At 39.3% G+C, this 12032-nt stretch overlaps 1 protein-coding gene across 1 annotated transcript in view; it reads left to right on the top strand.

The window, feature by feature from the left end:
• The window catches only part of LAMB1 (laminin subunit beta 1), a 99214-nt gene that overhangs the window by 53183 nt on the left and 33999 nt on the right, over nt 1–12032 (top strand). Inside the window, 2 exon segments of the mRNA XM_043965232.1 lie at nt 1796–1865; nt 1868–1891. Of these exon segments, the coding sequence (XP_043821167.1) occupies nt 1796–1865; nt 1868–1891 (94 nt within the window).

The raw sequence follows: 12032 nt of genomic DNA on the forward strand, positions 1-12032 counted from the left end.
GGAGGTGTCCAGTCTTAGGGATGTAGGGCTGAAACTGGAGAGACACCAGGCTGGGGCCATTTATCCATCAATAAACTAACAAGAGTTATTAAGCACCTGTTAATGCATCTGTGAGTCATCTGCATAGAGATAATTAAACCCAGGGGAGTTGATAATGTCACCAAGAGAATATGTAGAGACACCAAAGAAGAGAGTCTAGAGCTGAGCATTGGGATGCATCCATAGTCAGTGAGCATAATGTGGTTGAGTGGGCAAAGGAGTCTGAGAAGGAACAGATAGGTAGGAGGAAAGCCAAGAGAGAGGTAGCAAGGAGCAAAAGAAACAGAAGGGAGAATAGTCAGAAAAGGGGGGGGGGAGTAGTCAGCAGTGTCAAATGCAGAGGAGAAGTCAAGAAGGATGAGGATTGAGAAGACTACCAGATTGAGCGTTTAAGGGATCATTGATGATTTTAAATAGAGCATTTTCAGTTGAGTGAAGAGGTCAGAAGACACTTTGCAATACATTGAGTAAAGGAGAGTAAAGGAGGTGTAGACAACATATGAACAGCTTTTCCTAGGAATTTGACTGAGGAAGATAGGAGAGTTGGGCTAGGGGATGGACTTGGGCAAGTTTAAAGGCAGTAGGGAAGAGACCAGTAGAGAGAGAGATTGAAGATTAAAGTAGGAGGGAGAATGATAGAGGAGACCCTTTTAAGGAGAAGAGGGCAGGCAGCAAAAAGATTGTCCTTGGGGGGCGGCTAGGTGGTGCAGTGGATAAAGCACCGGCCCTGGATTCAGGAGTACCTGATTTCAAATCCAGCCTCAGACACTTAACACTTACTAGCTGTGTGACCCTGGGCAAGTCACTTAACCCCCATTGCCCTGCAAAAACAAACAAACAAACAAACAAAAAACCCAAAAAAACAAAAAAAGATTGTCCTTGGCAAGAAAGGTTATCTCTTCTGAGACTGAAGGAAAAGAGAAGAGTGGAGGAAGGGGAGATCTCGGGAGGTTTTGAGATGAGGAGAAGTAGAAAGGAAGAAACTTGCAGTGAAAGGCTTCAATTTTCATAGTAAAACCAGACGTGTTCAGGTGAGAGGGTTGGGGCGGGGGAAAATTTGAAGAGAAGGTTTGAGAGAGAAGTTTGGAATAGTTTCTATTGGGAGTGAGATAGGGCATCAAGAATAAAAGGATTGGGGGCAGCTAGGTGGCGCAGTGGATAGAGCACTGGCCCTGGATTCAGGAGGACCTGAGTTTAAATCCGGCCTCAGACACTTGACACTTACTAGCTGTGTGACCCTGGGCAAGTCACTTAACCCTCATTGCCCCACCAAAAAAAAAAAAAAAAAAAGAATGAAAGGATTGCCTTGCAGTAGTGAGGGACAGGACAGCTAGGTGGTATAGTGGATAGAGTGCTGGGCTTGGAGACAGGAAGACTCATCCTCCTGAGTTCAAATCTCGTCTCAGACACTTATAGCTGTATGACCCTGAGCAGGTCACTTAACCTGGTTTGCCTCAGCTTTCTCATCTGTAAGATGAGCTGGAGAAGGAAATGGCAAACCACTCCTGTATCTTTGCCAAGAAAACCCCAAATGGGGTCATGAAGAGTCAGACACGACTGAAATGACTGAACAACAAAAATTAAGGGAGAAGTGGAAGTTGGATGACAGACACACTGTGTATCCAGTTAACACAGTTGTTTGTGGACAGAGTAGTCCCCCTTCTCCTCACATACCTATCTCATAGAGCTCAAATCTAAAACATCTTTTCATGGGTAAAGTGTGAATAAATCTTGTGTCTGTTTTTTGTAATAACAGTTCACTGGGCAGTGTCAGTGCATGCCTGGGGTTGGAGGTCGAACTTGTAATGAATGTCAAGATGTTTTCTGGGCGATCCAAACGTGGAGTGCCAGGGTGAGTCCTCTTTCCTTTTTTGTGTGTTCATCAAGTTAACTGCCCAGTATCTGCAGTATTTTGCTTTCAGTGTTTATTGGTCTAATAAAGTTGATATAAGATATTATTATGTCTGATTATCAAGACATGAAAGAGTTAGGTTAGGGCATTCTCATCTGTAAAATGGCAGTAATAATAGCACCTGCCTCCCGGAGTTATTGTGAGGATCAAATGAGATGTTAATTGTAAAGCCCTGAGCACAATGCCTGGCACAGTAAAGGCTGTGTAAATGTTAGCTACGGTTATTATCCATTCAGATTTCGACACTTTCTTGTATTATGTGTATCTTGCATTATTCCCAGTTTCACTTTTCTGATTATGAATGTCAGGTCTCCAACAATCCATGAAAGTGGGGATTGTCTCTCATAATTCTTTGTCCCCACAGTGCTAAACACATAGTAGGCACTGAATGAACATAAACATTTGTTGAATGGCTTAGTTAATGAACTTCTAATCGCTGGCTGCAGTGCTTGAGTTTGAAAGGGAGGAAGATTGATGAAATGAGTTAAGTAACATCCAGTGTTGTTTGAAGGCCAGAATGCCCTTGCTTAAAGTGTGCTGAAGATTAACGTCGTTTATTTCTCTCTATCCTCTATTCTTGTATGATCTCTTCAACTCTTTCATTGCCACTGAATTGTACTGTGGTCATACACTGGTTTGTATTGTTTACGGTTGCGGCTAAGGGCAGAAAAGGATATTATGTTTATATGATTGCACATGTAGAACCTATATCAAGTTACTAGCCATCTTAGGGAGAGAGGGAGAAAAAATTTGAAAGTCAAAATCTTATAAAAAATTAATATTGAAAACTATCTTGACATGTGATTGGAAAAAATAAAATACTATTTACAAAAAGAAAAAAAAACATTGGTTGAGATAAGGGAGAACCAAGGAGTGACAAACAGTGGAGAGAGAGGTTCATGCTCCAAGTTTTTGTTTGTTTTTTTACCCCTTAGGAACTTGTGTTTCCCATAGATGGAGAATTTTTCTCATTATCTTGTGAGTGAGTTAACTTTCCTGGAATTGTATTGCAGCCATAGAGTTTCTCATCAGTTTTCTAAATAGGGTATTCAGAGAGTGGTGATCTGCCTACTTATGTCTGTAGATACACAGATTATGGTATATACAAAGAATACCTACACTTTACTGAATGGAAATTAGGAATGCTGGGTCTAGTCTTAGCTCTGCCCTCAGTTCTGTGATCCTGGACCTCAGTTTCTTCATTAATCCAACTTTCTCAGTTTATAAGATGATCATCAAGGTTGTTCCTAATTGTGATGTACTTTCATTCTTTGGTTCAGATATTGCAGGCTTTCAAATAAAAGGCCTTTTTGTTTTAAGCTATGACTTTTGGTGACTGGTGTGTAGAGTAGATTGTAAATTCAAATCCCCTGACCTGATTTGACTATCTCACCATCCCTAATCCCACCAATCTTTTCCTAATATAAAGACTGGATAATAGTAGTGGGAATTTTGTTCACGAAGAAGAAATGTGTTGGAAGCCCTAGGTCTGTCAAATGGGAGCAAAGCCCAGAGTATTCTTTTGACATCTCATTTATGGTACCGTAAGGGAGAGGGGGAAGAGAAAAGAGAGAGGGGACAGAAAAAGAGAGGAGGAAAGTGAGAGAGAAGAAGGAGAGAAGAAAAGACAGAGAGAAAGAAAGAGGAAAAAGATGAGAAAATAGTGAACGAACATATTCCATAACCAGAATGGCATTTTCTCAGGGGATAAAACTTATTAAAGCCAAATGAATCACAATGGTTGCAACAGCATAAGGATTAAGCAATATTTTTTGGTTACCAGATTAATTAGAGAAAGCTTAAGGAGAAAAAATTTATAGAAATAATTAAGTAAAGTATTTGCAGAACTTTATCCTTAAGTAAATAGTGTAACTCAAAACTAGATATTGATATTTTCTTTAGTTTCTCATACCTAACTTGTTGAATTTTCTTCTGTTGACCTTTATTGGAAAAATGAGTTGATTTTTTTTTTGGTTGAGTGAAGAAAGAAATAACACAGACTCAAACTAGCAAGACATTTGTGATCCCTTACATAATGCCAAAATGTGATTAAGATGTGGTGTTTAGAAATTTGGATACTCTGTGTTCCTTTGTTTTAAACCTATCTCTTCATTAACAGCAGGAGCTCTTCAAACAGTGAAGGAGACCAGAATTTAACATCTGATGTGTTTTAAAAATTGAGACTGAGCCAAGAGTGTTTGTAGCAACAATTTAGATTAGATTAAGGCCTCTTTTTTTTTTAAAGAAAGGAAACATGTTTTCTAGGTCTTCAAACAAATCCCTTTTCATGAATCTCTCCTGTGGAAATTCTGGTTTGTTAATAGAATCTCTCAAATACCCAATTACTACTTCCAATAAAAGGGTGGTTACAAATGTTATTGGCTTCTCCAAGAGGAGAAAAAAAAATCCAGCTTGCAATCTAGTTTTAAATGTTTGAACCTTGCAGTGCCCCCAAGGACATGCTTTTCTCCTGGCCCTGTCTCTTATCAGTACTTATTTCCAGATTCTATCAGCATGTGTCATTGGCAAAATTGGATTCACTGCCAGAGTTTTCTGACCCTTTTTTGCTCCAGGTCGACTTTTGTTGGAAAGCATGAAAACCCTGTTACCCCAAGTCAGATTCAATCAGGGAATTGTTCATTTATTACTCAGAATGCTTTCCCTCTTTTATCTTTCCTTTAAACTTTCTGCTATAAATTCTTCAGAAGGATGACGTTGTAAAGGAACACTGCCAACTTGTTTAGGTCAAAAATTATAGACCTTCATTTAGGAACTTTGACTTAGGGAGAGATCCATGGTACCCATGTAGGAGGCTTCTTTCTTTTACTTCTTTCAATCATTCATTCTTCCCATTTGGGAGAAAGGTCAGTCCATTATGTAGAAACAGAAAATAAGGCTAAAAAAATCTGGAATCATAAAAGATTAAAGCCAAAAGGGAATTTTGAGATCATCTGGTTCAACTTCTTCAAGTTGCAGATGTGGAAACAGATACATTGAAGCTCACATGGCTTGTTAATAAAAGAGCTGGGACTAGATTACAGGTCTACCGAATACCCCAGCAGAGGGATCTTTGTATTACAGTGGTTTGCTTCTCAATTAATAAAAACAATTAAGACAAAGAGTAAACCAGAGAGAGAAAAAAATAATCCACTAGTCTATAGACTGGGGAGTGTTTTGACTTCTGGGCATTTAAGCCAACTTGTGTGTATGTACAGCAGTCACTTGGTCACCTAGGCTGGTTTGTGCTTTTGAAAGTCTAGTCTGGTTGGGAAAACACATTTGAGAAATGGAAACGCATGAATGCAGCAAGGAGCCTGGTTAAGAGGCAGGCATAGTCAGGAGATGATACAGGCCTGAATTAGGTTGGTTGTGGTGTGAGTGGAGAAAAGGGGATGGATCTGAAGAAATGCTATAGGAATAGAGTCAACAAGACTTGGTAACTATTCTGTATCAAGGGCAAAGAATAATAAAGAATGGAAGGCAACTCAGATTTGGAACATGAGTGACTCAAAGAATGGTGTTGCTCTCAACAGAAATAAGAGAAGGGAAGTATGGCTTTTAGGGGAAAAGGTAAGTTCAGTTTTGGACATGTTGAGTTTGAAATGTCTATGGGACATCCAAGTGGAAGTAACCCATAGAGAGCTGGAGATCTCTGCTGGATATGTAGATTTGGGAGCCGTATGCCTAGAGGTGATATAGGTGTATTTGTGAGAGTTCATGGGATCACTAAGAGATGTGATATAGAAAGAGGAGAGGGCCCAGGATACACCTACCCAGGATGGAGACATTTAATACCCACGTTTAATGGGTAAGAGAGTGATAATCCAGTAAAGGATACTGAGAAGAACCAAGAAATCAGGGTCATAAAAACCCAAGTTGGAAAGTGTTTCTAGAAGATAGTTATGGCCAACATTATCAAAGACTGAGGAGAGATTAAAAAGTGTGATGCTTGGAATAAATCCATAAAGAGATCATTGGTAAACTTAGAAAAAGCAGTGTCAGTTAAGTTTTAGGGACTGAAACCAGATTGCAAGAGTTTCCAGAGTGAAAATGGGGTGGTAAGAAAATGGAGGCGAGGAATAGAAGTAGCTTTTGACTAGAAATTTGACTTTGAAAGGGAGATAAGATAAAAGATACACTTGAGCATATGGTAGAGTCAAATGATGGAAGCTGTGACTATGTCTGAAGGCATCAGGGAAGGAATTGATGCTTAAGGAGGGTTGAAAATGAGGGTTAAAGAAGAAATGATTTCTGGATCTTGACAAGTTTCTGAGAAGCTGGAGGGAATGGAGTAAGTGGTTTACATAGAGGGGTATAAAAATAGTACAAAATAGGTGACAATGCCAAGGTCATTTGAAGTATGGCATTGCAGAGGAAAGGGAGATCCTGACAGATGGCTTCAAATTTTTCCATGAAGTATAACATGAGGTGGTGGTGTAGGTGGCTTGAGGAAGAAAAGACTTGGAATAGCCACTTGGGGAAATAGGATAGTCCACCAAGGAAGAATAAAAGAATTTCATGCAGCAGTGAGGATCCTCTTGAGATCAGATAACAGAAATCTGCAGTAGACCCAACCACCTTGGTTGTGTCTTCCTCTAGGGGTGTTCAACACCAGATCAGAAATGAAGGCAAACCAGCAAGAGCTCACTGTCCCCCTTGCACACATTCCCTTCATTAGATCTGAACTTGTTCAAAGCAGGGATTGTTTTTTGCTTTATTTTGTATCCTAAAAGTTAGCATGATGCCTGACATTCAGTCTGTGCTTAATGAATGGCTTGTTGTCTGAACTTCAAGGCTGCCTTTCCTCTTCACGTAGCCAGTTTGGGTGTTGAAAGTAGGGAATCCCCTACCTACTTGTGATCTACCTTGATTTTGTCACCCTTTTATTGGTCCCAGCGACCTTGACCAAAAGAAATGGGGGGGGGGTGGCTAGGTGGTGCCAGTGGATAAAGCACCAGCCCTGGATTCAGGACGTACCTGGAGTTCAAATCCGGCCTCAGACACTTGACACTTACTAGCTGTGTGACCCTGGGAAAGTCACTTAACCCCCATTGCCCTGCAAAAAAAAAAAAAGAAAGAAAGAAATAGGGGGAGCTTGGTATTTTCTAAGGATAGAAATCCTCTAGGTTAGGATGAGTTTGTGACCTTTGGTATAGTTATTCATAAGAGCTCCTTAAAACAAATGGTCAAAACCTGCATCTCTGTGTATCTCAGTAGATAGAGGACTGGACTTGGAGTTAGGAAGACTCAAGTTTAAATTTAGCCTCAGATATGTATTAGCTGTGTGGGGCAGGTCAATCTTTTTCAGGCCCAATTTCTTCATTTGTAAAGTAAGGGTAATAATAACACCAACCTTATTGTGAGGATCAATGAGATAATATATGTGAAGTGCCATTGCAAACCTTAAAATGTGCTACATAAATGGTAGCCATTATTATTGTTTTTGTGGTTATCATTATTTCTAATGCCTTCAAAAATTGGAGTCCAGCTGGCAGTTTTTATGTGTCATAGGGGTGCATCATCAAAGCCTGGGGCTTTGATTCAAGTGTAACTCAAAGGCAGGGGATTGATTACCAATCATAACTTTACCAATGAGAGCACTGTACATTGACCTAACTAAAGAGGGATTTGGGGTTTGGGGGCTTTCCCCCAAGATACAACCGAAGAGAAAGAGAAGTAAACACGCATATGTTCTGACTTAGTTTAATGATGGGGCAGTCAATCTTTTCTAGGGAAAAAAAGAGAGGATGGAGAGGGAAAGAATTTTTTTCCTAACTCTTAAGCTATAGCCATAGTTAGGAAACCAAAGCCTAGATTTTGAAGTTGTGAGACTTGGTAGTGAATAGTATCAGCCGAAGTGAATGAAAAGCATCAAGCACAAAATAGGATTGGAAGTTAATGAAACTTTTTTTTTTCCTTTCTAGAGTACAGTGAGATTTTGTCTGTTGTAAGGGGATTTAGTGAACCTTACAGCGATCTATATAAAGGTCTTGCCACTTAGATTAGATTATATTTTGTTTGCTTTAAGCATGCCTAAATGGGCCAAATGTAGAAGTAGATGACAAAACGATCTACCCAGGTTACTTTCAAACAGTGGCCTGATGATTTATGAAATATCTGTTTGTGTATTTCTTTTTCTGGGTCCATGCTAGATGAATCCACGTGTCAAAGGGGACCCAGAGGAGTCTTAGGATTCCCCATTCCAGGAAGAAGACGTATAACTTTGGCCTTGGGGTCCTCTTAGCCCAGTACTCTTGTTCTCCATAATCCTCATCCTACCACTAGTTCCAAGGCCAGAGAGGTGCTATGGACCTCTCCAACCATATTAGTTTAGGCTAAAGAATACTTAGAGTTTGTATTCCACACTAAGGACATTCCCAGAGATCTTGTTCTAAATGGGCCATCAGTCAAGAACATCCTCTTCTGGGGGCAGCTAGGTGGCACAGTGGATAGAGCACCGGCCCTGGATTCAGGAGGACCTGAGTTCAAAACTGGCCTCAGACACTTGACACTTACTAGCTGTGTGACCTTGGGCAAGTCACTTAACCCTCATTGCCCAACCAAAACAAAACAAAACAACAAAAAAACAACACCCTCTTCCTTCAAATCCTAGAAGTCGGAAAACCCTTTCTCTTCTATAAGGTCTGAGGGTGAAGATGTATATACCTAGATCATTTAGGAGCTGCTGTGCTATAATAATAGTAAAAAATAGTAAGAATAACAATAACTAGTATTTATATAGCACTTTGAGACTTGTAAAGTGCTTTACAGATATGATCTCATTTTATCCTCAAAACAACAGAGGTAGGTGCTATAATTATTACCACTTCACGGATGAGAAAACTGAGGCAGACAGTTTTAGCGATTTGCTTAGGGTTATACAATGAATAAGTATCTGAGACAATACTTGAGCTCAGGTCTTCCAAACTCCAAGTGCAGCATTCATAGCCACTCTTTGTGATGTGCCATTCCCCTTTTGGTGTCTGAATTAATACAATATGGTAGCCTACAAATCACCCAAGACAGGAAAGTGAGAATTGAGTCAACCATGCTGGGTTTCATTAACGGCAACTGCAAATTAATCTTTTCCTTATGGTTAGATAGAATACAAAAGGAGAAAGAGAAGTTCTGACTGGTTGTGAGGAAAATGCAGAAGGCCAAGGAGATCAGAATTCACAAGTCTCTACTAGTATTTGGAATGTGGCAATAGGAGAAGGGGGAAAGATAAGACCCTATAGGGAAGAGAGAGCAGGGAATGAAAAAAAATGTTAAAGATCACAGATTGCCTAAGGAATGATAGATTGTACATGGCCTGTCATAGATAAACTAGATAACAGTTTGAGGCAAGGGGGTGAAAGGGGCGAAAACATAGAGAAGCAACACTTGTTCTTGAATTGTTGAATTCTATGATTAATTACAAAATTAAGTTCAACAGACATTGCCTAAAGGCTACCTGTGCCGAGGCGTTCTCACAAATAATTCTCTGTTCTTAAATCTCATCCCCTAATCTTTATTTCACCTTAAGTATTTAGTGTTCAAACCTAAAACTTCTGATGCCACAGAGTTAACTTGCTGTTTATAGAAGAATTTAAATCAATAGTCGATTATTCTCTTTTGGGGGTGGGGAATAGAGCATAGTTATTCAAAAGGCAAATACGTTAGACCTCAAACTTAAAATTGCTGAATGGTATTATTGTATAAATGGTTTAGGATTTTTGGACAATCACGCCAAGTCTGAACAAAACCCATCTTGTGCTACAGTACAGTAGAGAGAGAATTTTACCCACCCACCAATGAATGTGCTAAAGAAAGAGTTTAGCTTAAGGCCTTTTACTTACTCTGCCTTCTTGGGAGTCAGTCCCTCCATGTGGATTAAGATGCAGCAGAAGGAAGGCAGAGTTTAAAGCTCACTGGCTTCAGTTTTAGAATCCCATTACACCCATTCATTTTGGATGGGACAGGAGTCTCACCATATGAGTAAGCTGATCTCATTACATTCTCTTCCCCCTTTTTCTCAAGCCTATCCTTCTTCCAAACTTCCCTATTTCTGTAGAAGGCACCATTATCCCAGTCCTCACCAGATTTACAACTTTGGTGCCATCTTTGATTTCTCACCCTTACATAGCCAATCAGTTGCTGACCCTTGTCCTTTCTGCCTCCGTAACATTTCTCTTATCCGTCCCCCTCTGTCTCTTCGTACAATTACCATATTTTTGCTATATTCTTCTCTTTCTCTCCCTGTCAGTCTTCTCCCCTCTCCAATTCATCTTCCACACAACTCCCCAAGTGACTTTCCTAAACTGAATATCTGACCATGTCACTCCCTTACTCAGTAAACTAGAGTGGCTCCCTAATTGATCCTGGAATCAAATATTATTGTATTTTTGAAATTTCTGTTTCTGTGTAGATTTTATAATGGATACAATTGTTAGTACAGTAATACTTGTATTTAATTTATAAATAAACAAATATACATATATTTGGACACATGCTTAAATTTTTTATTATTGATATGGTCCACAATCAAAAAAGTTTGGAGACTAGTGGTCTATATAGTTTGCTTGTCCCTAAACATTAGCTTAAAAAACAAAACTGTCCAGGTTAGGGATGATTTTGGCCACAGTGATCTGTGAAACAGCTGAAAAATACAAAATGTGCCTCAGTCCTATTGATATCTTCAGTGACAGTCAAATGGCAGAAAAGGGGGTGCAGACAGTATGAATCACAGAGATCTTAGACAATAGATAAACTTCATTTTACTCTTAATATATCATCTTTGTTCCAACACGTGAGGTGACAACCTTCCCCAAAACTGAATCATAGTCAGAATTAAATTACCATTTTATACCTACTATGTGCAAGAGGGAACATAATTTTAAAGGGGCTCTGGTATTCATTTTTAATTTGACTCAAAGAGGAAAAGGTTTGAAAAAAATGAGAAAGCTCATGTGGTACTTTAACCAACAAATGGTAACAAGACAGTGGTGATCCATGCATTCAGTTTGTTATAGTGGATGGAGTGCTAGACTGGAAGTGCTGGTCTGGAAGACCCAAGTTCAGATCCTGTCTCAGACTCTTATTATCTCTTGTGACCCTGGGCAAATCATTTAACTGATCTCAGCTCCAATTTCCTCATCTACTAAACGGTGATAATAAGGGTATCTCTTTCACAGGGTGATTGTGAGGGTTATATGAGGGGCATACACTCATGGATATATGCCTTTGCAAACCTTAAAGAGCTATATAAATATTAGCTATTGTTTTATTATTGTAATGATCTGCATAGGCATGGAGGGTTTCCTTGATGAAAACATGAAAAGTAAACAGTTTTTTTGTAGTTAAATTTCTGTCAGACACCTCTTTTTTGGTAACAGAACTGAGAGGTATAGAGAATATGAAATCCTTCTGCATCTTTTTTAAGCTGTTGATCTTGTAAAACAAAATGTAACCCTGAACATTGTCTTCATACAAGATGGCTTCTCTTTGTTGTTATTCAGTTGTGATCAACTTTGTGACCCCATTTGGGGTTTTCTTGGCACAGATACTGGAGTGGTTTGCCATTTTCTTCTCCAGATCTTTTTATAGATGAGGAAACTGAAGCAAACAGGGTTAAATTACTTGCAGAGTCAGCTAGTAAGTGTCTAAGGCCAGATTTGAACTCAGGTCTTCCTGACTCCAGGTCCAGTACCACCTAGCTGCCCATGGTTTCTTCTCTGCATACATGAGACGCTAACAGATTCTGCTGTGGAGATAACCTTTTTCAATAATTCCCTGTACATGACGGACAAAAGAAGGCTTCTCCCTTAATGACAAAGTTCTCTAAATGTCTCTTCTCAGATCACAATATACCATTTGAATTATGCTCTGGGAATACTTCAAAGTCTCTGTAGTAAGCAATAAAGAAGAGATTAGATGGTTAAAACCATCCATACTCAAAAACAAAAAAGATTTGAAACAGAATGTAATTGATTTCATATCTGACAGTGTGGAACAATGGTTGAAGTCTTTAGAACTCTTTGATTTTGTCCCAGGTAATTTTGATAGATCTACTGAAAAATAGGCTCCAAAATATCTCAGAAAT

This window comes from Dromiciops gliroides, chromosome 5 (assembly GCF_019393635.1).
Source record: "Dromiciops gliroides isolate mDroGli1 chromosome 5, mDroGli1.pri, whole genome shotgun sequence".
NCBI classification, from domain to species: Eukaryota; Metazoa; Chordata; class Mammalia; order Microbiotheria; family Microbiotheriidae; genus Dromiciops; species Dromiciops gliroides.